This window comes from Elaeis guineensis, chromosome 4 (genome assembly GCF_000442705.2).
Source record: "Elaeis guineensis isolate ETL-2024a chromosome 4, EG11, whole genome shotgun sequence".
NCBI lineage: Eukaryota > Viridiplantae > Streptophyta > Magnoliopsida > Arecales > Arecaceae > Elaeis > Elaeis guineensis.
Genome location: NC_025996.2, coordinates 44,464,665 through 44,491,858, shown reverse-complemented (window position 1 = coordinate 44,491,858; position 27,194 = coordinate 44,464,665). Strand labels below are relative to the sequence as shown.

The window sequence follows — 27,194 nt, the reverse complement described above, 5'->3', positions numbered from 1 at the left end:
AACGGTGCTAGATGATATGGGTACATATGCCAAAAAAGATATTTTATGAGGATATACATGCAGATATCAATTTTGAAAGGATATTTATGCAAGTTTGAATGTTTGAGAGGGTATACATGTAAAAAAACCTAAAGAAAACATACTTATAGGTTTCTGTTTTCCATATGGTGTGGATTTTCACATGTAATCAGCGTTCGCCAAACCATCCTTGACCTGGACAGTTAAGGGCATTCCGAGCCGTACCAGCGGCAAATCGGGATGGTTCGGTTGGACAAATTGGAACACCGGATGAGAGAGAAAGAAAGAGAGGAAGATAGAGAGAGGAGAGAAAGAGGGAACACCATAGGGCCACAGAGGACGTCGTAGGGCCGCAGAGGTCTCCGTGGCTCGGTGTTGTTTGATAGGATGTTTAATTGAGAGATATAGAGAGAGAGGATGAGCAATGGTACCGGAGGGAGGCGTAGCCGATGGAGAGGCCATTGGAGGGCGATGGATAGCTGTCGTGGCCATCGGGCAGCGAAAACAATGCGGGCAGAGCCGTGATGGCGGAACAGGGGCGATTATCGCATTTTTTTTAAAATAACGATAAATAGTAAAGCCGGCAAATCCATTGTTGGTTTTACTGTTTCAGAATTTTTTTAAAAAAATCTGCTTCACTATCGTCGAGATTTTTTAAAAAAAAATCGTGAAATAGGGATGATTGTTTGATCGTCTCTGTTTCATGCTCATGGTGCCGCAAGCCACGATTGGCTGTCCGGCGGTTACAATGGCAAATCAGAGGCCCATCGGCGGCTTTTCTACCGGCTTCCCCTTCTTTTTCTTTCCCTCCCCCCCTCTATTACTTTCTGTTGGCCGAGATTTGGCAGAAGAAGCGGAGGCCTTGGTGGCCCTCCGAGCGCGCCCATGGCCTGCTTGTGGCCGGTGCTAGCATCTCCTCTGGCCACCCTCCCTCCCCCTTCTCCCTTTCTCTCTCCTCTTTCTCTCTTTTCATCCTCCTTGGTTTCCTTCTTCTCTTCTATGTCGGTTCGTGCCGGTCTGATCCAGTACGGACCCATACTAACTCATACCGTCAGCTGGCTGGCACAGGTCCTAGTTCCGGTTTTGGTTCCATGGACTTTGCATTTAATTGATTTTGTTTATGTTCAGATAGGTATAAGCACAGAATTTTTTTTAAAAAAATTTTTGATATTTGGATGTATGTTTCTTTTATATGTTACAGAGAACAATTAAAAAAAAATCACCTGCTTTATGTCAACAATTAAAATAATGAACATTGTGTATTGCAGATGGCAACTAAACAAAATGTTAGACATTCGAGGTCAACAGAGTAATCAGAGATGTTTATCTTTCAGCTGGGAAACTTTTGTGCGGACACAGCTGCAGACGTATTTTTTCATTATTTGGGATCTAATTCATCAAAATAACCTGGGAAACTGAAGTTATCTAGACTTATTTTGTAACTGAAAATAAGACTTCATGGTGCATAAACAATAAGCACGAAAAACTTATTTCTATTTTTGACTAAAGTCATGCATATAATGAATTGCATTGAATTCTTGAATCAATTCTTCCATCTGGTGGTTTCAGGGTATGTGACAGAATAAAAGTATATAGGGACTTAATTTAATTGTGAGATGAGATTCCTAGTAAATTGAAGTGCCCTTGAAGACCAATATTTACTACATGCATTTATGCTGCAAAGGCATCGATTAGAAAGTGATAGAAAGCCAACACCGACTTTCTGGACTTTTTTGTTAATTACATCTGATGAAGTCAGTTTTGCATGTTTTTCCTTTTTATAAACAGCATGTAGCAATTCCAGAACTTATTTAAGCAAAAACCATTCTATAAGACGGGAGGGGGACAACCTGCTTGACCTTCTAAGGTTGTACCTGATAAGATGTAATAAAGATCCACGTAAAATAATAAAGGTCTCGAGAAGGACCAATAATGGAATCATCTTAGTCAATAAGGCAGGTTAGCTGAAGCTTATAATATATTTAGTCTAAAACACAAAATGCCAACACATAAGTAAGATCAAAGGACGTAGTTGATTCTCCATCTCACGATAATTCTTACATTGCCTGATGCAACCAGGTCCTTTCGGCCAGCATTTTTCATGTTCTTCGTGTTAAGACCTTGTTCATTGCATTAATGAAAGCTAATGTATCCCTGAATTTTTAGTGAACTTTTTCCAAGGATCCTGATGTTTTGATTCCTTCCATTTCAATTGGCACATGTCACTGGTCAGTCATCAAATCTTGCCAAGAAATTTCAAGAGGTTCTTAAGTTCACCTGTATCCCTGAATTTTTAATGAAGATTTTCCAAGGATTTGGATGTTTTTATTCCTTCCATTTCCATTGGCACATGTCACTCATCAAACCCTGCCAAGAAATTTCAAGAGGTTCTTAAGCTCACTTGTCTCCTTTCGGTAAACAATGATTTGACAGTTTAGTCAACCTTTACCCTAACAATGTGTTAAATGATGATGCACATGCAAATATGCAATTCAGGAAAAGGTGGCTCAATTTCTCTGACATGCTTAGATATGACACGCAATAGGATAATACTTGCCAACAGTCAGGTTATTGCGATTTGTTGGCACGTACCATGTATATGAAAGTATTCACAATTGTTTAGGGTGATATGAAGTTATACGAGCAATTAAGTATGCAGTCCTTATAATGTTGGCATTTCATATCTACTAGTAGAATACAATGCAGTATGAGACATTACCTATTTTGAGCTATCCTAATGACATATGTGTTTCAAATTTGATTATACCCTTTGAGTTTGAGGTACTCATTTTTTTTCCCTTCTGTAAACCAAGTTAGACAATGCACCTAGCACAAAAGGGAGCAAAATTTGCTAACTTGAAAGCCATTAATTAAAGATAGAAGAAGAATATAGAAAAGTTATCAAACACACATGCTCACTCAACATCCTCTTTGAATAATGATCCAAATTTGTTCTCTTGCATCTTTAAAATCTCCACAATGTAAACATCTTTATTCTCTAACAGGCAAAACTGGAATATATTTGAGGATAGATTTATCTAACAAGATTTATTCCCTGGATGATTTAAATTCCAGTTATATCTTCTGTCTATAAAAGATAAATATGAAGCCAGCAACTTGAACATAATCACTTTGGTTTCCATTGACAATGTCCTGATGCTTCCTTTGATGGTTATCACTTCATTGATAATGTAATTAAATTATTAGTTCATATTGCCAATTTATCCATTACATTTAAAACATGATTTTTTACTATGCTTCTTTCTGGTAAAAGGTTTGCCTGATAATTATTGTAGCAAGCATTTCAAAGTTCAAAATTTTACCATATTGCTTTCTTTTCCATTAGTGAATTCATATCACTCGTTGGAGCATAACACTCGAGGTGAACCTGAATCTGTTGTATCTTTAGCAAAGTGGAGGATCCTGAACAGATTGCATGACCGAAATGAAACATTGTACTACAGGGTGAGCTTGTTGCCTTGTAGAGACAAGTCATTACAAAAATTATCACCATAAGCTGTTGATTTGAAAAGTTGAAAGGAGTTCTAACTATCTGGTCTCTCCAGGTCCTAATTGATAATATCAAAGATTTTGCTCCAATCATATACACTCCAACCGTGGGTTTAGTGTGTCAGAATTATGGAGGCTTATTTCGACGTCCACGTGGAATGTATTTCAGTGCGAAGGATAAAGGAGAGATGATGTCTATGATCTATAATTGGCCATCTCACCAGGTACCTTCAATCATCCTAAAGAGCCTATAATACGTCATCTAAGCAGGTGCCCTGGGATATTCTCAACAAAATATTTAAATGGTCAAATAGCTTACACAAAAATAATTTTCTTGATACTATAGATTGTTTAATATTTTCAGATATTTGTTAAATTATTCTTTGATATCTGGTGTAAGTTGCTTTTGCCTTCAAGTAATTTGTGCAAAATCCACATTGAGAAATGCCTGGAGTCTGGACAGCATTGAAGCAAAAAAGTGGTTTTAAAACATGATATTCTTTTCAAGTTTTTGATGCATATGCCTTTCTCAGAAGTTGACCCAGGGAAACCATGTCCTTGGAACTTGTGGAGGGACTTTATGATGGTGGAGAAAAAAAATAAGGCAGGCATCAGATCAGAGGAGATTGTAGTCGATAATCCTTCACATGCACAATGACTGCAATGTTGATTTTTGTTGTTCATATGCAAAACATAACCAGTGGACCCTATTGCATCTTCTTTCAGCTATTAGAATTTAGAAAAGCATGGGAATTTTATGAGTATGTTATATACCAGTAGATGGGGCAAGAAAAGGAACCATTACAATTCTTTGTTAGTTTTAGGTGTGTTTAGTCAAGAATAACTGTGTATTTGCATTAATATCTATTTGAAGATGAAGTTTCTCATAAGTTTCAAGTATCTTTTGCGATGATAGTTGAGGTAAGAGATCAACCAAAGTCTCCTTTCATTGTGCTGGTCCATGTTTGAGTTGTAAGGGTCCAGTTAGCTTGTTCTAGACAACCACATCAACAGGGAGCTATCTCCTTAATTCTCACTATAGAATAGAAGACGTGGGACCCTTATGCAACAAAAAGTAAAGTGAAAAACAGAAAATAGGATAAAGCGAGGAACAGACTCAAAAGAGAGGAGCAAGGAGAAAGAGCAAAAGAGAGAAGAAAGGAAAGGAAAAACAATACTAAAAAGAGGAAAAGTTACAAAAAGAAAAGAAAATCAGGCGCCTAGTTGTTAATAGGGAGAAGCAAAGATGGCCACCAGAGACACAATTCTTTTTTTTCCCTCTTTCTTTCTGCCATCACCCTTTTTTATCCTTTTTTTTTCTTTTATCATTAAATTATAGGGGCTGTAGGAAGTGATACCTAGGCAGGTTCACAACACCACCACCCCCCCCACCCCAAAAAAAAAAGAAAAAATACACACACACACACACACACACACACACAACCAAAAAAAAAAAAAAAAAGGAAGATGAAAACAAAAACTAATAGTTAAATGGTGAATTCCAGAAAAGTAATTAGAATCCTCAGATAGAGACGTAGCAAGTTAACGGGAAGTATCAGTTTAGCAGTATTCAATACTAATTCATAAATTGATCTCATCATTTGTGCTTAAACATGATGCGATATATTAGGGTGGGTGCCCAGATGGTGCTGCTTAGACACGTCTTTTAAAGTATATTTTTCTCTCTCTCCCTTCTCCTTTGGTCTCGTCTTCTTATTCTTCCTCCTCTCTCTGTCTCTGTCTATCTATCCTCAATTTTTTGTGCAAAAAAGAGGTTCTTCATCCTTTTTACTGTCTGCAAATTTGAGAAGAGATGTGTCTTACAACACTTACGACCTACAATGAACCCTTCCTGAAACCACCCTACTGGTTTTAGTTTTCAAATTGTTTCTTAACTCTGTTAACTTGGATTAAAATTAAAATAAACTTGAAAATGCTACCTCTCCAACAAAGGTCCCTAAAATGGCTGCGAGCCCATATTTTAGGATCTGAGTAGGCCAAAACTAGCAAATAAACTACATGCTTGAATTTTTACTGATCCTTGATAAAATTTCTTGTGCAACAGAAACTTTTACCTTTTTATAAAATCCTATACTACAGTCCTTATAGGTGTCTCTTTCATCTTGAAGGCCTGGAATTACGTTCATTTGCAGACCTTTTCATAAAGTGAAAAATCTGTAATGTTGGTCAGGCTGATGCATGGTTTAGGTCTGTGCTTGGTGGTGTATTGCTTGTCAAAAGAGCCTTTGGAGATGAAAATATGGTAGATGTATCTTGACATTGAGGTTTAGATTGGCTGCCGGAACTCAGTTTCTCATACATTTCCTCCAACAATGCTAACTGAAAATATCTTATCACTTGACACTCATGTTTCTGAGAAGAACCTTCTCTTTCTTCCACAAGCATTCAGCATCTATGCTGAACCTGCCACTATTGGGAGAGAACTTGCCTGCCTTATGTGATCTGGACAGGAGCAGCTTTTATAAACATTTATTTTGAACCCTTTACATCTCAAGTACTTGAGGCATATTCATTTACTGACAGAAAATATTGAGTTGTCCATGCATGAGTCCAATGGTGAATAAGGTTATCAGCTAATTTGTAAAAATTGCTAACTCAGTTGTTTGAGTCACTGGGTTTTGGTATCCATGAGCTGGGTTCAAATCCCAGTGCACCCGATATTCTCTGGACTTCTTCCTGTTCTAGTTCTCAAAAAAATCTATTAATTCTCTCTTCCATAATTTCAATGATCCCATGTAAATATGGTCCATATTTTGATGCCGCATTAGACAGTTGATCATATTCAGACCACGGTCACTTATGTTAAAGAAACTTTTTGTTACAACCTCTTATTTAGAGAACATACTCAGAAACCAAGAAATGAAGCAGCAATTTTATTTTCTGACCAATTTTGTTGCTATCAACTCCTTTCCTTCCCTTGTGTTTTCCAGTAATGCTTTCCATTTTAGTGTTCAAACTTTTATATGCCTTCTCATGCAGTCATCTTCTATTGATCTCAGGTAGACATGATAGTAGTGACGGATGGGAGCCGTATTCTGGGCCTTGGTGACCTTGGTGTTCAGGGTATAGGAATACCAATTGGAAAACTTGACATGTATGTGGCAGCTGCTGGCATTAATCCACAAAGGGTAAGTTTTCATTTGAAGCTTGCTTCATCTGTCTGAAAGGCAGATGAACGTCCAGATTTTTGTAGCTTTGATTTTGAGCATGCATAGTTCTAATCTCTCTCTCCAATTAGAAGACGGAAACCACTATTAGTTAATCCATTTTTTCCCTATTTTCATGTTGGTCTTGGTGATAAAGTAATGCCACTGGTTCTACTTATTGTTCTAACCTTTGCCATCCATATTGAAATTGTGGGAAGTTAGTATTTTCCTTCATTTCTTTGTTGCCTGATCAATTTTATGATTTCCTGCAGATACTTCCAGTTATGCTCGATGTTGGAACCAACAATCAAAAGCTTCTTGGAGATGATCTTTGTGCGTAAGAGTACCAACACTCCTGTTTGAAGATTATAAAACATGAGGATAAAACTATAATTTTACATCTTATAATTGATAACTGCATGGATGAACATGTAAGGCTTCCTGGAAGAGAGTCCATATACATCTTGAGGAATGGAACAAAAAGAAGTGGAAATACACCAAGATATTACCATATGAGACAGATTACATAAGCTAGGTGGTAGATGCATAGATAGGCAGGAAAGAATGTAATTTGAAGTGTTGTATAAATTATAAAACATGTTTGGTGCGAGGTTTAGGTTGGAATGGTTCATGGGTACTTCTCTAGGGATCAACTGAGACAGTTGGTGTTGGCTTGCAGTGAAACCAAAATACTGCCCAACAATATCATAAATTCATAATTTTGGAAAAAAGTCCAAGAAATGACCTGTTCAGATTGTTTTTTAAGTAAATGTTGAATAGGGGTTGATTAACGACCCTAATAAAAAAGGATACTTACAATTGAATTTACAATATTATTTTTGAGTAAATATTATTAAAAATAGTGGAAGAAATAGTTTTCTGGAAAATACATGAGCATGTTCAGAAATTGAAAATTATATGCTAAGTCAAATTCACATTTAAAGCTTTAGTTTAGGTGAATCTGGGTTCAATGCAAATCTACACCTGGGATAGCATAAATTCAGAATCACTTGATCGAAATTCATGGGTTCAGGTTGAATTTTGAATATGCTTTCTCTTGCCAGTCTATGAAGCTCCTTTAGTTGGAAGTTCTATAGTGTTTTAAAGGAATAACCAATGCTTTAAAGGAGCAGCTGGGGTATGTGGGTGGTCAAGGAACCGCATAGCAATATGCATTTTGTGGGCCGCACATGCATGTCTTTGCAGCTAGTATTATATTAAATACAATAATAATAAAAGAAATATTTTATAAATTACAGCAATATTAATAAAAATAACTTGTAGCAATTAGTGCTTGCTACTAAGCACATAGTTCTCATTAGCTCTAATTCTAGCATAATTAATATATTGACATTATCAATGTACATATGCCCCACTCTGCTTGAAACCCATATCCAACCTAACCATTAGCTTTAACCTGTGCTGTTTGCATGGATTTGCACAGGAGTGGTGATGTATGTGGTAATATAATGCTAGAAAAGCCATATGTACAGTTGCACAATAATAAATAAGATGTATATGCAGCTGCATAATACTATTCTGCTGCATAATCATATTCTTGGTGACCCAAGCATGCATAGCCATTGGGGGACCGCATAAGCATATGCAACTGCAAATGAGGTCTCATGTATGATATTTTAAAATACTGAGAATTACTCATTATTTATGATATGATACATTGATATGCAAGCATGACCTGCCTACTTTACATTTTGCTTTGTGATTTCCCAACAACTATAGTGTACTTTGGTAACTTAATATCATCCTTCTGTACTAACACATTGCCAGGGTGTAAAGCTATGCATAGTTATGTTTAATAGTACATTGCATGATAATCAACTGGCATATTTGTCTTAATATTTTATTTTACACTGTTATTTGTTGGTTTTAGTTATTACTGTTTATTTGCATTGAGCAACACTTAAGGGCCTTATAGACAGAAGTTTAGAAAAGTTCTAATTGAAAATAAACCCAATGTATGCATATCTATCTGCTCTATAGCTGAAACCAGATCGGATATGGATCGGTTACCAGGATATCCATATTCATTTTTGTTTTTTCTAATGGATACAAATATGGATACACATATTATTTGGATGCAAAAATTCATATCCGTATTTGTTTTGAACGGATATGGATACTATTCGAATACTGAAAGTATGGATTTAATTGCGGATATAAGTTGGATAATTAAACTTTATGACTTGAGAATCAAATATATTACTAAATAGATGATAGATCAAGTTAATAGCATGCTTATATGGGTGTATATTTTTTTTTAAAATTAATTAGTGCTATATAAAATTACATAGGATAATAGGTAGATTCGGATATTTGGATACGGATCGGATAGATGTCTATTCGTATCCATATCCATTTTTCTTTAACAGATATGGATATAGATACGGATATTAGTCGAATCCTCAAAATTCTGTCCATATCCAGATTGATTTGGATACGAAAATAGATTCGGACAGATGTTATCCATACCACTTTCACCCCTAATCTGCCTCGGCTTACGTGTGCTAGATTGCTAGGGAATTTAGCCGTATGCCCATAGCATGCCAATTTCGTTCATGACCAACAAACCTCATATTATTTGGTCACGAATTTTCACTTTTTATCTCTGATTGCAGCAAATGGGTGCTGTAGGAGATAGGATCTAGGAGAGAGAACCCTTATTAGAAACACTAAAAGAGAGAAAGAGATAGGTAAAGATGGAGAAAAATGATTGTATTGTATTTCATGTTACAAGAGGCTCTATACATAAAGTAATAGAGGTCTAGATACAATGAACCATATAATAGGAGTCTAGATACAATGAACCGTTTAGGTACAATGAATCTATTGATTTTCTAAATGATATATTTTCTAAACAGGATTATACACAATGATATATATGTTAACATAATGTATTCTAATATATATTAACATAATATGCTATATAATTTAACATCCCCCCTCAAGCTGGAGCATACAAGTTATATGCACCAAGCTTGTTACAAATATAGCTAATTCGAGGACTTTTAAGAGACTTAGTAAATATATCTGCTAGTTGATCATTGAAGTTGACAAAAGTAGTGGACATACACGCTGATAAAATTTTTTCTCGAATAAAATCACAATCCACTTTTATGTGTTTAGTCCTCTCATGAAAAATCGGATTCGAAGCAATGTGTAGAGCAGCTTGATTGTCACAGACTAGTCTCATCTGTTTTACTGATCCAAATCTTAATTTCGGAAGTAATTACTTCATCCATATAAGCTCACGTGTTGCTAGTGCCATAGCTCTATATTCTGCTTTTGCAATGGACCTGGCAATATCTTGTTTCTTTTTCTTCCATGATACCAAGTTGCCATCGATGAAAATGCAATATTCCGAAGTAGAACATCTATCAGAAGGAGACCCTGCCCAGTCGGCATCAGTGTACCCAACTACCTGATGTGTCCTTTATCTTCATATAATTAGGGCTGAGCACAAGTATGGTTGAGTCAGGTTGAGAGAAAAATTTGATCCGATCGAACCCAATCGGGTCGAAGTAAATCCAACCTACTACCGACTGTTTATCATATATAAACCATTTGAAATCAAAGTTAACGATTTGTAGCGGGTTCAGATGGGTTGTGTCGGTTTGGACTTCAATGTTGATTCAATATTGATTTGAAACATTACAAATCAATACACCATTCAATTTAAATAGAAGTTAGGATATAATAATTTCATAACATCCATAAGTCAGTACATAATATGTCATAATTATTAATTTTCAATTTCCCAAATAGTCTTAAGTATTGAAAATACTATATCGGTTGTTCGGGTTCGGTTTCAAACGGATTAAAAATGTAGAAACTGAAACTGATTGTAATTAATCGATTTTTTTTACGAATCACAACCTGATTCAAGTCTTTCAATCGATCGAAATCGATGTTTATCGGGTCGGATTGGGTGGGTTTCTTTGGATTTTGGTTATTTGCTTAGCCCTACATATAATAATCCCTGACTTGGTGCTCCTTTAATGTATTTAAGGATGCGAATTACAGCATCCCAATGACTGTCACATGGAGACTATAGGAATTGACTGACCACACTCACAACAAAGGAAATATCTAATCTAGTAATTGTCAAGTAATTCAATTTCTCAACAAGTTTTCGGTATCTTCCTGGATCTACTAGAGTCTCCCCCTGTCTTGGTAGAAGTTTAACATTTAGATCCATAGGGGTACCAATGGATTTGCAATTGAGCATACCAGTCTCCTCTAGCATATCCAATGCATACTTTCTCTGTGAGATGGTAATACCAGTGCTAGATTGAGCTACCCAATACCAAGAAAGTATTTGAGTTTACCCAAATCTTTTGTCTGAAAATGGTGTGAGAGATGCTACTTCAACCGTTGAATTCTATCATGGTCATCGCCTGTGATTACTATGTCATCAACATAAACAATCAGGTAAATACTACGGATTGAGGAAGTATGGCGATAGAAGACCAAGTGATTTGCTTCACTACGGATCATACCAAACTGCTGAATAGCAGTGCTAAATCTCCCAAACTAAGTATGAGGGGATTGTTTCAAGCCGTAAAGGGATCGACGTAGTCTGCATACCAATCCTGACTCCCTCTGAGCAATAAAATCTGGTGGTTGCTCCATATAAACTTCTTCATCAAGGTTGTCATGAAGGAAAGGATTTTTGATATCCAATTAATGTAGGGTCCAATGATGCATGGCAGCCATAGAAAGGAACAGACGGACAGAAGTAATCTTAGCAACCGAAGAGAAGGTATCACCATAATCCAAGCCATACATCTGGGTATATCTCTTTGCAACCAAGCGTGCCTTGAGACAATTAACCTAGCCATCAGGATCAACTTTGATGGTAAACACCTAACGGCAAACAATCATAGTTTTATCAAGAGGTAAAGAGACAAGATCCCATGTGCCTGTTGAATGCAAAGCTGCCATCTCATCAATCATTGCTTGCTGCCATCCAGGGTGATTAAGAGCCTCACAACCAGTCTTAGGAATGGAGACAAATGATAAAGAAGTAATGAAAGCAAAGTATGATACTGAAAAACAGTGATAGCTCAGAAAATTGTAAATGGGATGGAGATTGTGAGTAGAACGAGTACCTTTTGTCAGAGCAATCAAAGGACTAGCAGGAGGCAGGTCTGTGGCAGGTGGAGATGACAGGGCAGGGGATGAGTCAGCAAGAAAATCAGTAGAAGGTGGTGGGGGATGTGCCGGTACACATGAAAAGGCTTAAGAGAGACCAAATTCGGAGGAGAAAGATAGAAAAGAGGAAGAACTTTAGATATCTGAGTGGTCTGAGCCGTAGAGGAAGGAAAATATGGAGTTTCTTCAAAAAAGATGACTCGATAGAGGTGAAGTAATGATGGGTGTCTGGGAATAGCAATGATATCCCCTTTAGAGATGAGAATATCCCAAAAAGATGCATTTAAGAGACTTGGCGGAAAGTTTATCTTGTCCAAGGGTTAGATTATGAACAAAACAAGTAGAACCAAAAATATGAGGAAGGAGATAAAGAGATTGATTTGGGAAGAGAAGTTGATGGGGAACTTGATGTTGCAAGACAGAAGAAGGCATGCGATTAATGAGGTAGCATGCAGTGAGAACAGCATCTGTCCAAAAACATTGTGAAACATTCTGATGAAGAAGCAAAGTCCGGACAGTTTCAATGAGATGTCGGTTTTTACCCCCGGTTACCCCATTTTGTTGAGGTGTATGTGGACATGATGATTGATGAATTATTTTTTGTTGAGATATAAAACTAGAGAAGGGGGTAGAAAAGTATTCACAGGCATTATCACTACACAAAATATGGATAGAAACATTAAATTGATTTTTAATTTCAGTATAAAAGGATTGAAAATGAGAAAACAACTCGGAATGAGTTTTCATCATAAATAACCAAGTGCATCTAGAATTGTCATCAATGAAGGTAACAAAGTACTGAAAACCTAAAGTGGAACAAACATGGTTAGGATCCCAAACATTAGTATAAACTAACTCAAGAGGGGACGTAGCCCGATGATTGATGCACCTGGGAAATGAACCACGGGTTTGTTTGCCAAGCTGACAAGACTTATACTCTAAAGACGATAAAGTAGAGAGATCAGGAACCATCTTCTGAAGCTTCAAAAGACTGGGGTGATCAAAGCGACTGTAGATAATAGAAGAAAAATCTATCGAGAGACAGGCTTGTGGAAATGGAGGGGAAGTATTGAGATGGTAAAGTCCGTGCGACTTATGCCCTGTACCAATCGTTCGTCCTGTATTCTGATTTTGTAAGATGACAGATTATCAACAAAGATAATAAAATAATTTAAGGATCGGATTAATTTGCTAATGGAAATAAGATTGAAAGGACATTCAGGAACATAAAGGATAGAATGTAAAGGGAGAGAGGAAAGGGGTTGGGTCTAGCCAATAGTAGTTTTAGAGCTATTAGCTAAAGTGATATTAGGAAGGGAAGGAGAAGTAACAAAATGAGAGAAAAAATGTTGGTTACCAGACATATGATCAGTCGCTCCGGAGTCTAGAATCCAAGAGCCAGGAGAAGAAGACGGTGAGGAAAGCAGTAGAGTTACCAGTCTGGGCGACGGAAGCAGTGGAAGATTGGGTGGCAGCCTAATATTGAAGATACTTCTCATAATCTGCCCCAGTCAAGGTGATAGAGAAAGATGACTAGCCGATAGAGGAAGCAGGAACAGGAGGTGGATTAGTAGTAGTTTGGACAACATTAGTAGTCCGAAGACGGCCGTGGAGGTCATAACAGTGGTCTTGGGTGTGGCCAAATTTGTGACAGTAAGTACACTGTGGACGCTGGCCTTTAGTGCGGGCACCACCCCGTCCACCACCTCGGCTCTCGCGGCTGGAAGATTGGGAGGCCAAGATAGAAGAGTCAACAATGGGAGGAGACAGTTGGAGGAGATTGAACATGGAGCAAACAAGCAAAGGCATCCTCCAAGGTCAGAATAGTGGCACTGGCAAGGAGTGATCATAGATAGGCTCAAGCTCAGAAGAAAGGCTAAGAAGAGCCAAAACCAAGAATAACCTATCAGTTTGGGTTTCATGCATAGCAGCAGTGGGCATGAGGGCCATATACTCCTTGAGAGTCCCAATTCAGCCAACATAGGTGGACATATGCATATCTTGTATTTTGAGACTAATCATATCAGACACAATGCGATAGAAGTGCTGAATGTCATTGGTCTAAAGATTTTTGGTCTTGGTCCAGACTTTGTTGCAGGTCTGGTAAGGTCGAAAAATTGAGATAACCTTGGGATCAATAGACTATCACAGAAGTGCACACAATTGAGCATCCATTTTCTTTTAATTGGGGTGGTCAGTAGCAGGAATATCATCATCCATCTTCATCGGCTCGTTATCATATCACTGGCTTTGGAACCATAGTTCAATAGAAGCCGCCCATGACATGTAATTGGCAGCACCAGTCAAGTGGTCAGTGGTGATAACTGGGGAATCTAAGACAGCTGAAGAAAAGATGCTGTTGGGTCGAGAGCAAGTGGAGGAACCATCCACACCAGCCATGACGTTTGGATGGAAGGGAGTTCACAGCAACAAGAGAAAAAAATAGTGAACCCAAGTTGTAAAGGTCGGAAAAGGAGGATTTGACCTTAGAAATGTGTTGGTCAGAGGAAGGGAGGAAGGGAAACACACCACGGGACAAGACATATCGTGGGAAGAGTGGAAACATAGCGGGGTAATCACCGCTGGAAAGGACCTAGGGTTTTCTCTCCCTAAGCTCTGATACCATGTAGAAGATAGGATCTAGGAGAGAGAACCCTTATTAGAAACACTAAAAGAGAGAGAGAGATAGGTAAAGATGGAGAAAAATGATTGTATTGTATTTCGTGTTACAAGAGGCTCCATGTATAGAGCAATAAAGATCTAGATATAATGAACCATATAATAGGAGTCTAGATATAATAAACCATCTAGATACAATGAATCTATCGATCTCCTAATTGATATATTTCCTAAATAGGATTATACAGGGAATATATACAATGATATATATGTTAACATAATATATTCTAATATATGTTAATATAATATGCTATCTAATTTAACAGGTGCCATAGAAATGGTTTCTTCTCTCATTAACCCTACGTGAGATCGAGTGTTTCTATTGTAGTTTTTAGTCATAGGTTGTGAAGAAATTTCTATGTCATCCTGTGTTTGTTAGTTGTTTGTGAAGACTAAGATTTGGAAAACCGGCTGTATTATGGTATGTACCACCCAGTATTCCTCCATACCGTTGTACTTATCTCTGTAGATATTATGCTGTGCTATCCTGTATCAGCAAACCATGTAGGGATATAGGGGCACACCACCGTATGTATCATTCCAATACAAGACCAGTATGTACCATCATTTTCCAAACCTCCTGAAGACTTACTATTCTAATCATTGTTTCAATCTAGAGAGAGCCAATGTGAAATAGGACCAGATTCAGCCCACCAACAAACAAATACAACAGGCCATATAATGAATACATTAAAGGCTTGGTGTTAATCAACAGGTGAAGCTCTGAATATTTGGCATGCCAAAAATGGAGAAATCACATGTATAATTGATTATTTCCAACCAGGCCTCAAATTTATGCCCAAAAATATTTGGAGAGTGAAATAACTATAGTGAGGAACTCTTATTGGTTGAGTACTTATTTAACTCATGGTTTGCTGAACTATCCTAAACTAGATGGTTTAGGATTTGCCGAACCGTACTGGTGGCCAACCAGTGTTGTTCGGATGTTTGATTCGGAATGTTGGTGAAAACAGAATTAAGGAGAAGGAAAGAGAGAGAGAGAGAGAGAGGAGGGGAGGGAAGGAGATGGAAAGACCGGTGGTGGCCCGCCGAGGCTACCAAAGGATTGCTGGGGCCTCCGAAAATCCATCATCCTCCTCGAGAAAAATTAAAGAGAGAGATAGAGAGGGAGGGGGAGGGAGAGAAATGGAGGGAGGGGAAGGACCTGCACCTGTTTCGAAATTGTGGCGTCCGCAGGGCAGATTTCTTTCATTAGGCGGCCTCCCCGCTGCCTTCCCCTTTCTTCATTTCTCTTCTTCTCCCCTTCTCTCTCTCTCTCTCTCTCTCACGGAGGACCTTAGAGCCTTGGTGGTCCTTTGAGGGCCTCGGCGGCCCTCCAGTGGCCACCACCGACGTCTCCATATGCCTTTCTCTTCCTCCCTCCCTCCCTCTCTCTCTTCCTCCCTGATTTTCTCTCTTTTGCGTTTTGGTTTGGGCCTAGTACGTGGGCATTATGCACTCGTACTGTCGGCCGGCCGCATTGGGTCTAGTTTTGAGTCGGCAAACCTTGATTTCACTCATCATGTGTTATTTGCATAGTGCATAAAATTTATATGTTGATTTTTGTTAAGATCAACTTGATATATATTGCAAGTCCCAATAGTTACTTTCTTAATTTTAAGCGTTTAAGGGCAATAGTCCTTCAATTCTGAGTTCTCTTCGTATGAATGTTGCCATAGTTATGATGCATTTAAGCACTAAATTAAAAATTGCAATTTCTAATGTTCAAGAAAAGTTCAAGCAGCAGCTGAATCTGGGATAAGTATAACTTTATATCACGGTTATTCTTGTTGCTGTAATTGTTATTAAGCTTTTTTATCAAGAACCAATGTATTTATCTATCTTTGAGAGTCAGGAATTTTGTTGAAGAATGAATGTTGGAAGATTAAAGTTATGACCTGATATAGCACATTATGATATTATTAACAAAATAATTTCATTAAGAGAAAAAGAAAGGAAAACGTCAGTTTGAAGTGTAGTCTATGTGGAGCAAGTAAAAGACAAATTTATGGCTAAGGTATGTCCTAAATGAGATATTTGAGACTTCAATACTCCAAGCTACATTTTAAGAGTGCACATTGAGATGTGGATTGATTTCTGTGTATATATCTCAGCGCAGCATTGCAGAGCAATTTGCTACCTAGGGCATGTGTCTATGTCCGCCTAGGTGGAGTTTACTGCCATATGTCAAGCCACCATAGTTTTGCAATTTTTTTTAGGAAAACTGGCAACAAATTGCCAAGTAAATTGACAATTTAACTTTAAAGGGAAAGAATTTGTTGGATCATTAAAAATGCAACTTTAAAAAAAAAAAAAACTTTTCTGATAATCTCCTTATCATTTTTTTTTTCCAAGATCTGATAATAGTCTGGTCAGGACTGGAAAATGATTGGATTGACCTGCTTTTGCTTGTGATCCAAAACTGATCTGATATTATTTGTAGGAGGCTTGGATGGAGAAATATGACCAGTTTCATAAATGGATTAAATTTAGATCATTAGGTAATCTGATTGGATGATCTGATCCAAAACTAACACCCCTATGTCACTCAGCCCTCTTTCAATTTAACAAAATAATTTGCTTTTTGTGACTTTAATGTAGTTAGTCACCAATTTGTGTTGTTGATTATATGTGCTTGTCAATTTAATTTTATGTAATGATTTGCTGATAATGTTTGGGTGTTACATAATAGTTATATCTTGCAGAATAGATTAATGACATGATCAAGTAACCACGTTATAAATGCTAGTTTTTGGTTTCCATTAAATTATTCTGGACCTGATTTGATGGACAATCTGATGGGTCAATACAGTGAATCTTAAACCTGATCTGACCCAGATTTCGAAATGGGATTGGCTTTGTTTCTTTTCTCTTCTTTTTTTTTTTGTCAGATTCAATTATCAATTGGATTTGGGGTATGTCATTCTCTGGTCCAACCCTACCCCCTGGCAGCCCTAAGTAGGATGCTGTAAAAAAAAAGCCTATCTGTAATGTAACCATTTAGGTGTGTATGTATGCTCGTAGTCCTTGTTAGACTGCTCATAGCCCCAAGTAGGATATTGCCATATTACATTCTTTTGGTGAAATGAACTATTCAACTTCTTATTTTCCTAAGAATTTTTCTGAGTCAATAGTAATCAGTAAATCTTATTAGCTAAGATTTATAAGACCAGACATGGATTGGTGCTTCGCTCAAGAGAACTTTCTAGAGCTATTTTTGGAGTTCATAAAATTCTATTGCCAAGGAAAAAACTTAATGTTCAAAATTGCTGTGTCCTATCATCACATAATGTCAACTGCTGTTACGTGACACAAATGTTGTCAGCTAACACTTTTTTTTTAATTGTATAAATCTACTGAATTCATTATGTATGATTTATAAAAACATGATTCTCATATATGAATTTTGACATCCTGCCCATGATTATCTCCTTAGATTTAGGATTACGGCAACCTAGGCTTGAAGGAGATGAATATTTATCCATGGTTGATGAATTCATGGAAGCTGCATTTACACGTTGGCCAAAGGCAGTTGTGCAGGTACAAGTGCTTACAAAAGGATATATTTTTTGTGCTATATTTTATTATGGATTATTGCATGATAAGAATGTAAATCTTTCAGTTTGAGGACTTCCAAATGAAGTGGGCATTCGAAACTCTGCAGCGATATCGTAACAGATTTTGCATGTTTAATGATGACATACAGGTTATGTCTCCATAATTCACAGTTTGTTATCTTTTGTGATTCTGAAATGTTAGTCTTAAGAGCTTAATTACATTAATCAAATATTTCGTTACAATACTCTAATTTAATTAACAGGGAACAGCTGGTGTTGCACTAGCTGGATTACTTGGAGCTGTAAGAGCACAAGGTCAATCTTTGAAGGACTTTGTAAAGCAGAAGATTGTAGTAGTTGGAGCTGGAAGGTACCTTAACTAGATTGTATGCTTCTATATGAAGTATGTACAATGTAACATGTAACATGTAGTCCAATATTTGCCTGGGGCTTTTGCAGTTTGCATGTATAATAGGGTTCTCTCTCTGCATTTTCGAATTCTTCTTTCATTATCCAGTGCAGGGATAGGGGTGCTCAGCATGGCAAGACAGGCTGCTGCAAAAATGCTTGGAAGCAGTGAAAACATGGAGGCAAACAATCAGTTCTGGCTGCTTGATAAAGATGTGTGGTCCTATTCTTATGACTATTTCATTAACTTTGATCTGGTTTTTGATTCAAGTTTTACCACATTATTCATCAATAGTCAGGATACTTCAAATTTAGTAGGCACATACCATGCGAAATAGGAATTACTTTTTCAATATGTTTATTCCGGACGTATCATCATTCCTCACATAAACAAAGGACTAAGCTACTGAGTGCCAGTTACTATGGTTTATCTCAAAATGGCTCTGTTCCCTTCTTATAGAGAGCTTGGTTTCCGAAGTTTTATTCTGATGGATCCCTATCTACAGTTAAAAATCTTTGGCTGGCTTCGAAATAAAGAGTTATTAATTCATATCCAACTGCTAGGTGGGCTGAATGTTTAAATCTTGCATTATTTGATGTATTGTGGTTTTGATTTCAACTATTGTAAAATCCATGATTGCTCATATAGACCTACAGCTGCCTCTAACCTTATTCTGTTTTTGCACTATGTGCTTATCTTTGTCCTCTTCTTAGCCCTTTTTCCTATACTGTGAAGAAAAGTTTTCCTTGTTAGAAATGCTTGACATTCAGGAATTTCATAGCACATCTTTATCTTCTTTATACTGTCCTTTCTCCTTCAGTCATGAACTCTGGGAGGATAGCCATGTCTTCAAAGGATTTTTTAACATGACAAATGTCTACTATTTTACCTGGCACATAAAATTGTTTACATGATAGTTTAAGATCATATAATTGGCATGTGAGCAATATAACTTATCTGAATCTCTTTATATTGTATTCGAGGAGGTTAGCAGGTATATCTATACTATAGTACAACATAAACTCTCTTGGATGTCCATTGGATGCCCAAGAATAGAAGTCGGAGGGGGGAAAAAAGAATCAACAAGGAAAGACAGGTGTATTGGACTTTAACTAGGAAACCAGTAATCACAAGAGTCCAAGAGAAGAAAAAATTCAAAAATAGAAAAGGTGTACTAGACTTTAAGTTGTGGTACAATCATCGTGAGCATCATGAGTTACCTGAAAAATACAGTCTTTAAGTAAATATATCCTCCACATGCAATCTCAAATAGATAAATATCCAAGAGTACATTAACTAAAATGGGGAGTATATTTATCATAATTGCAATTTATCTTGATTGATGGATTACAGTCATTGATCAAATGCTCCTTACTAAGTAAACCATGTGCATTGCTTGTGATGATCTAATTATGTTAAATACCTAATGTTCTGTGACGTCAAAATTGACTTCTTTCAGTTATGGCTACATTCCTTGTAAGGTATGGTAAGGGCAGGCATAAGAAAATATAGCTTTAACATATGCCTTGGCCACTGTAGGGTCTTATCACGAAAGATAGAAAGGATCTTGATCCTGCAGCTGCTCCTTTTGCTCGAGGCTTTGGTCCAGGAGAGGTTGAGGGACTTCGAGAGGGGGCTACTCTCCTAGAAGTGGTAAGTGCTTAATTTATTTTTCCTTTTAAATTTTGTTTAACTTAATCTTACCAAGTCTTATCATCTTTAAATGTATAATCATGTCCAACAAAATCCACTACCTGTCAACAGCTAAAATAGAGACTTCACTGTCGTATAAAATCTCCTTACATTAATTATGATATCATGCTAAAGTATGTAACTAATGCTCTTATTTGCATTGCAAGAAAAAGTTCTAATGGTTGTATATCAATATTCATCAGGTTAAAAAAGTGAAGCCGCATGTAATTTTAGGATTGTCTGGAGTAGGAGGTATCTTTAATGAGGAGGTAAGTTGAGCATATCATTATTCACAATGAGGAGGTAAGTAGGAGGTATCTTTGTTTTGCATATTTTGCTATAAAGAAATGGAAACTAGATTTTGGAATGCTGTATTGCAGCATTAGCTTTTCTTGATTCACTTGATGCTTGTTAAACTTTAAGAGAAGCTGGTTACCTAAGAGCTCGTAATAACTTACTTTACCATGAGTTTGCTTTTGATTGTTTTCTGTTACAAGGGCAGATTATTACAGCACCGGTGTGGAGAGAGAGAGCTTTCAGATGAGTCTTGGGCTCCTTCACATATCATAAGGATCTTTCTTCTTGGGGGTTTGAGGATGGGGTTGGGGGCAATATACGCATGCACAAATGCACAGACAGATATAGCTTTATTTAAAAGATTGATTTTTTCTTCCATGTATACATGTGCAAGAATGGATTTTCAAGCAAATTAGGTCTCATTGGTTTGTGTTATTGAAGGTAAAACTAAGCTAATGCAACGGGTATTAAGATTCTAAAACAGGTCTTTGATTTAGAAATTTTTATCAATACTTAATCAGCATAACTTGAATGCCCCTTACCTATACATCTAATTCTATATAAACATCACATAGCTAAAGTAAAAAAATTAAAAATAAGGAGCTTAATTTTCATATGATTAAATTAATAGTTTTAATCAGAGATACTTCATTACAAATGTATTTAATACTTCACCTTTCTAAAATGAAAATCATGTTTTTCCTTTCTCTCTTATTGTTACATTAGTTAGCAGTTTATGGGAGATGTGGAGTGTTCAGTGAAATCAAGGAATTCTGTACCAGCCTGAATCGGCCGGTACATCTCGTAACAAGTCGGACCGACATGGAACCGGGATGGTTCTGCCGGGAAAGCAGTATACCAGAGGAGGGAGAGGGAAAGAGAGGAAGAGAGAGAGAGAGGAGAGGGAGAGAGAATAGACGTTGCCGAAGGCCGGTGGTGGCCTGCTGTGGTCGTCGGAGGGCCGTGAAAACCTCCGCGGCTTGACTGTCGTCCAATAGGGTTTTTAAACGAGCGAGAAAGAGAGAGGGGGGAGCGATGTACCGGAGGGAGGCGCAACTGGCAGAGGGGCCACCGTAGCCATCGGGTGGCGAAAACTGTGCGGGCGGAGTTGCGGCCATGGAATAGGGGTTGTCACCCCTGTTCCTTCATCGTGTTTTTTTAAAAATGGTGATGAATAGTGAAACCAAAAAATCCATTGCCAACTTTACAATTTGAATTTTTTTTTAAAAAGTCAAAAACAGTGAAGCCGGCAAACCAATTATCGGATTCATACGTTTTTAGATTTTTTAAAAAAAAAATATCCGTGAAACAGGGGCGTCGCCCCTGTTTCACGCCTGTGGTGCTGCACGCGTGGAGTGCGCCATCCGACGGCCAGCCGGAGGATGTCTGACGGCCTCTCCAATGGCTTCCCTCCCTCCTTTTCTTTCTTCCCCCCCTCTCCATATTTCTCTTTCTTTTTTCCTCCTCCCGGTTCGCTTCCTTTGCCTGTGTCGGTTCACGCCGGTCCGGTCCGGTAATGATCCATATTGACCCGTACCACTGGCCGGCCGGCACGGATTCCGGTAGTGAGTCCGCGAACTTTGAGCGAAACTAATGCTTGAGAAGTCCAAGTAGAGGGCGTTTGAATAAGATGGATTTTTTTTGCACTGCTTCTATATCTACAGTGAGACTGCTTCCAATTATTTGGCTACAATTAAGTGTGAATGAATTTGGCTTAAACTTCCAAGGTTGAATAAGTTTCAGACATTTTAAAAGTTTAATAAAGTGACATGCAAAAACTAAGGGATGGATTTTTTTTGGAAACTAATTGGAGATGAGACTCTAGTGGCCCTCTGTAACCTCCTGATCTGCATATGGTGTTGATAGCATGTTAGCTTACATTTTCACAGATGAAAAGCAGATACTTGCAAAAGGCTATGGGCCATTTCGAGGTGTTTTGTGTGCATGCTGTGTATGTGTTGCATCTGCAAGCATGGATTTATGTTAGTTTTTACATATACGATCACATATACTCCAGACAAGATATAACAACTCTATATAGTCCACATCTATAGCATATATCTCATTCTCATGACTGTTTAATTTTAAAGGACAAGTTTCGCTAATGGATATTGAAAGTGTTTGGAAGTAATGGATACTGGAAATGTGTGTGGAAGTATAGATCTAATTATTGTCATAGTGTGGGATGAAGTGGCAGTCAAAAAAAAAACTTTGCATATTGGCTATTCGTATAGCATTAAAATTGTCACACTAAAGAAGTGGGGAAAAGGTGACAACCATGTGAGCAATAAGGCAAGGAAGCTAATCTTTGTGGTGGTTGAGCCATCTCCCAATACTTGGCCTGATGTTGTATCAAATGATGATACCTTCTGTTGCTTCTCCAAAAGGTGAGATAATCTGCCAGTAAGGGGCTAATGCCACCACTTGGAATATATTATCAGACTCAATATCAAGCTGATTCAGGAAGGGCATGAAATTTTAGTAAAGGGGAAGAGATAAGGGTTGAGTTATTGTTGATTTCCTTAGGGTATTGAAAATTGCAAATGAGAGCTTCCTTGTGCATGAAGGAACTGCAAGTATAATAATTTAGTAGAACCAACAGAATTACTTGGCATCAGTTGTGTTGAGAAGAATCCTGGAGGGGCTTAGCATTGTTGGGATGAAAACTTATATGAAGCTCCATTGGCTATGGCCTTCTCTATCTCAAGAAAAAAACAGGAAAAGGATGGATAGACAGAGGAAGGACTGTATGCACCTAAGAAGACTAACCAAGCTATGTCTCCAAGGAACCTTTTTGAGAAAGAATTGTTTAGAAGACAATGGCACAAAGACTGGTGTTTTCAATGGAGAAGTAAGTCGAAAATTTGGAGAATGTAGGACTTTCTTCCCTATTGAATGTACTTGTTGCAAGAATCTATTAAAACCCCAAATTTTCCTATAAATGGTGGTTGATGTTTGTGCTATGGATTTTGGAAAATGCAAACCATATTTTGGCATGGTCACCCTCCTCTTTTAATATCACCTGCATTGCATTTATCTTTCTTGGTCAACACTGCTTTTAGGCCTTCGATGTCACATCACCATCCACCATTCCAATACTGGATGGCTAAAACTATGTCTCCTCCATGTACCTTTGTGATTCTGTAGCAAGCTTGCCCATTTCTTACTTTCATCATTTCCTTACTTTTTTACCAAAAAATGCTAGAAATAAATGCATATTTACATTGCTATGAACCATTAACCTTTTGTTTTTCCTTTTGTATACTTCACAAGAACAATCTTCAAGACTCTTCATCTAAATCTTTCACTATATATTTGCTTGAAATGAACAGTGAGGAAGCATCACCATTGGTAATAGTCGCGTGTTTGTGTGTGCATGCGTGTGTTTTATATGTACACATACACATACATACGTGTAATTCGAGTTGCAGGAACCTCTATTCTAGGTGATACACCCGCATTGTAGTTTGGAATACTGGTGTTTGCCCATAGTCCCACTTCCATGCAGTCTTTGTCTTCCTATAGTTTAAATACTAGTTGTCCCCACGTGATTCTATTAATTCAAGATTTATTGGTTTACATGATTCTATTAATTCAAGGTTTATTGGTTTAATGTGTCTTTGTCTTCTGGCTATTTTATAGTTTATATGTTAGTAATAAATTAAGTTGATGCAATATTACAAGATGCTTCTTAGGTGCTTTTTCTTAATGTCCAAGGACTGATCTTGCCTACTTGGATGTGAATCTGCACCTATTCTTACTGTCATTTTCTTCAAGTATAAGGGCAATATTAATGGAACTGTTGAGTGAAGAAAGAACATGCTATCTCTTGCAAAAAATTAACATAAAAATATTGGTAAACCAACAACAAAGGTCTGCTTGAGCTGTAGATGGTAGTGAATAAGGAGGCTACTTATAATTCTCAAAGAAATAATGATTGAGGCCGTCCGCCAGCTTCTTCTACAGCAATCAATGCATATTAAGTTGTTATTTTCACCACAAGAGTATGATAAAGTTGGTTGGAACCTGTTCTATATGGCTGAGCCGGTGCCTTTTACATGATAGCGCATCCATTAATTAAATAATAATTGTTAACTTTTAACACAGCATGGCATTCATAAAATAATATTGGAAAGATAAGAAATAATTGTGATGATAGTAATTTGCTGTTATGATGAATTATCTAAAAAAATATAACTAGTTATCCAAATCACAATTCATTTAAATAAAATTTTTTTCCAATTATTATGGGATAAAAAATATTTTTACCTAGAAATTTTTGAATAAAAGGGTAAATTTGGCATTTTCTCAAAGAAAGCTGCATTCTGGTGTAATCAGTGTACCATGTCCGACTAGATCTTTTCACAAACATCCCTTGGCTTTGATTAATGCTTTCAAGTTTCAGTTATATTAATTCCATGCTATTTCAGCCAGTATCCTATCTTACCTATATAGCGCAATTTTTATTAACATAAGTTTGTATCAATTCCATGTGTTTGGGAGTGATGTGCTCCATTGATTTGACAACGGCCCCTAAATTTGACAATAAGGTACTCCAAAGGTGGTTTGAGCTTGATGTTCTTATGAAATATAGATAACCAAGATTTTTCCATCCAGACTGCTAATGACTGTGAAATATTATTCAACTTTATGGGACGCATGAGTTCATGAAGTTTTTTAATAAGGCTGCAGATTGTCCAAGCTGCACTTGGGCTCAGCCAGCAGCATCTTGGTTTAGGCTTGGCGAAGTCAAAAAATGAGCTGAGCTATAACAGTTTTTCAAGCTTTGGCTTATAAACAAGTGGTTGAGCTTGAAGAGGGGTGGATAACAGAATCAAAAGGAAGCTCATATGTGAGCCAAGTCTGAATATGATATGTTGATCTCGGCTCAAGCTCAAACCAAGCTTGAGGAGCTTGTGTGGCTAATCTGGCTCGAGCAGCCTAAATAGTTAGCTCGGACAGTTTGTTTGCACCCCTATCTTTCAGCAGGATATTGCAAAATACCATTTTGAAAAACAATCGACAGCAACAGATGTGAAGTTAGTCTTCCCACCAACCCAGGTGATTCTAACATAGAAAGTTTTATGAAATTTTTGTCAGGCTTACCCAGAGTCGATAAAAGATTCCGTGCATTCCAAGAGTGCTCCTTGAATGATGTTGTTACCTACATTCACCCTCATTGAATACAATATGACTCTTTTAGATGTAGCAACATGTATCATGAAATAGGAACTTCATATTGGATAAATAAAAAAAGTTCTGGAATGGTAACAATCACATGATATCCACCCTTAAATATGACTGAGATATGGATGACAAAAGATATTGGTCTGTCATGTGTGCCTAGGATTAATTTACTCTTTTAACAATGGGAACCACTTAGCATCATGTTTACTCAGAATTTCAATCAGAATCAAGGTAACAGAATTCCTCGTTGCTAGACTTTGGCATGTTTGCTCTGGGATTACTTCATGAGAGTCATCACATGAACCTAAAGTCCCATGTAAAACTCAGCAATATTAGAACAGAAGCACTTACGTTGAATCTTCCTTCAGCTTCATAATAAATGAACTTTTCTTCATCTGCTTCGTGTCTTTGAAACTAAAATGGTTAACAATGATACAAGTCTATGGAACCATCATATCTGGCTAATATATTGTTTGTTCACAAGGACTTCAATGCTGGTTGACAATGTGACATACTTAGATGAAGTGGAAGCTCTAGACGTCATCAAAATAAACATCCTTATCATGGATGAAGGATTCTAGGACTTGATTTATGATCTATAGGCTGTGAGGACTTGACAAACAAAATTTCATGATTGGCCACTGAGATAGACCCTCGAGAAAATTAGTCTTATGATATTTCCCTGTTCTTATTTTTACTTTTAAATCTGAACATTTTCTACTTTCAATCTTTCAGAATGTATTGCACCATTCAACCTGTAGGCTTGTTATCAACTCTTGGCCAGCACATTATCCATGTAATGTTGTTAGACTGCACATTGCACAGATACTATGTGGCCAACATTGTGGTCAATTTATTATGGAGTTGCTTTGCGAATCAATTGATACAGTTAATAGAATGATTAACTAATATCTTATCTCATTTAAATACTTTTCTGCCAGGTGCTTAAGGCTATGAGAGAATCTGATTCCTCACGCCCTGCAATATTTGCTATGTCAAATCCTACAATGAATGGTTGTCTTTCTTAAGTCTGACTAGTTAGTTAAGAAGTACTGTGATAATAAATTCTTTTTTTGATATGAGTGTGATGACATACATTCTCTGTCTTTTTGTGCAACAGCTGAATGCACTGCTGAGGATGCATTCAAACATGCTGGAGAAAATATAATTTTTGCTAGTGGAAGCCCTTTTGAAAACGTTACTTTGGGTTAGCATTTCACTTTTTTCTTCATCTTCAGATTGCATGATTGTGCAAATAATGTTTAAATGCTTATTTGTTCATGTATCTGTAATCAGGAAATGGGAAAATAGGATATGCCAACCAAGCAAATAACATGTATTTATTTCCTGGGTATGTATTGGTCTTTCTTGTATAATTAACTGCTATAAAATTTGACAATGTGGTTCTACTAATGAAAGTTTTACTTGTTTAGAATTGGTTTAGGAGCTCTTCTTTCAGGTGCACGCCATATTTCAGATGGCATGCTTCAAGCTGCAGCTGAATGG

The 27,194-nt window shown here is 37.2% G+C and overlaps 1 protein-coding gene across 1 annotated transcript in view; it reads left to right on the top strand.

The window, feature by feature from the left end:
* LOC105042873 (NAD-dependent malic enzyme 59 kDa isoform, mitochondrial) overlaps positions 1-27,194 on the top strand; it is a 35,485-nt gene that overhangs the window by 4,304 nt on the left and 3,987 nt on the right. The window contains exons 3-16 of the mRNA XM_010920223.4: positions 3,365-3,483; positions 3,585-3,752; positions 6,549-6,677; positions 6,968-7,028; positions 17,983-18,086; positions 18,169-18,252; positions 18,367-18,473; positions 18,621-18,726; positions 20,052-20,165; positions 20,408-20,473; positions 26,630-26,702; positions 26,809-26,895; positions 26,985-27,039; positions 27,122-27,193. Coding sequence (XP_010918525.1) covers positions 3,365-3,483; positions 3,585-3,752; positions 6,549-6,677; positions 6,968-7,028; positions 17,983-18,086; positions 18,169-18,252; positions 18,367-18,473; positions 18,621-18,726; positions 20,052-20,165; positions 20,408-20,473; positions 26,630-26,702; positions 26,809-26,895; positions 26,985-27,039; positions 27,122-27,193 — 1,345 coding nt within the window. The remainder of the gene's footprint in view (positions 1-3,364; positions 3,484-3,584; positions 3,753-6,548; positions 6,678-6,967; positions 7,029-17,982; positions 18,087-18,168; positions 18,253-18,366; positions 18,474-18,620; positions 18,727-20,051; positions 20,166-20,407; positions 20,474-26,629; positions 26,703-26,808; positions 26,896-26,984; positions 27,040-27,121; position 27,194) is intronic.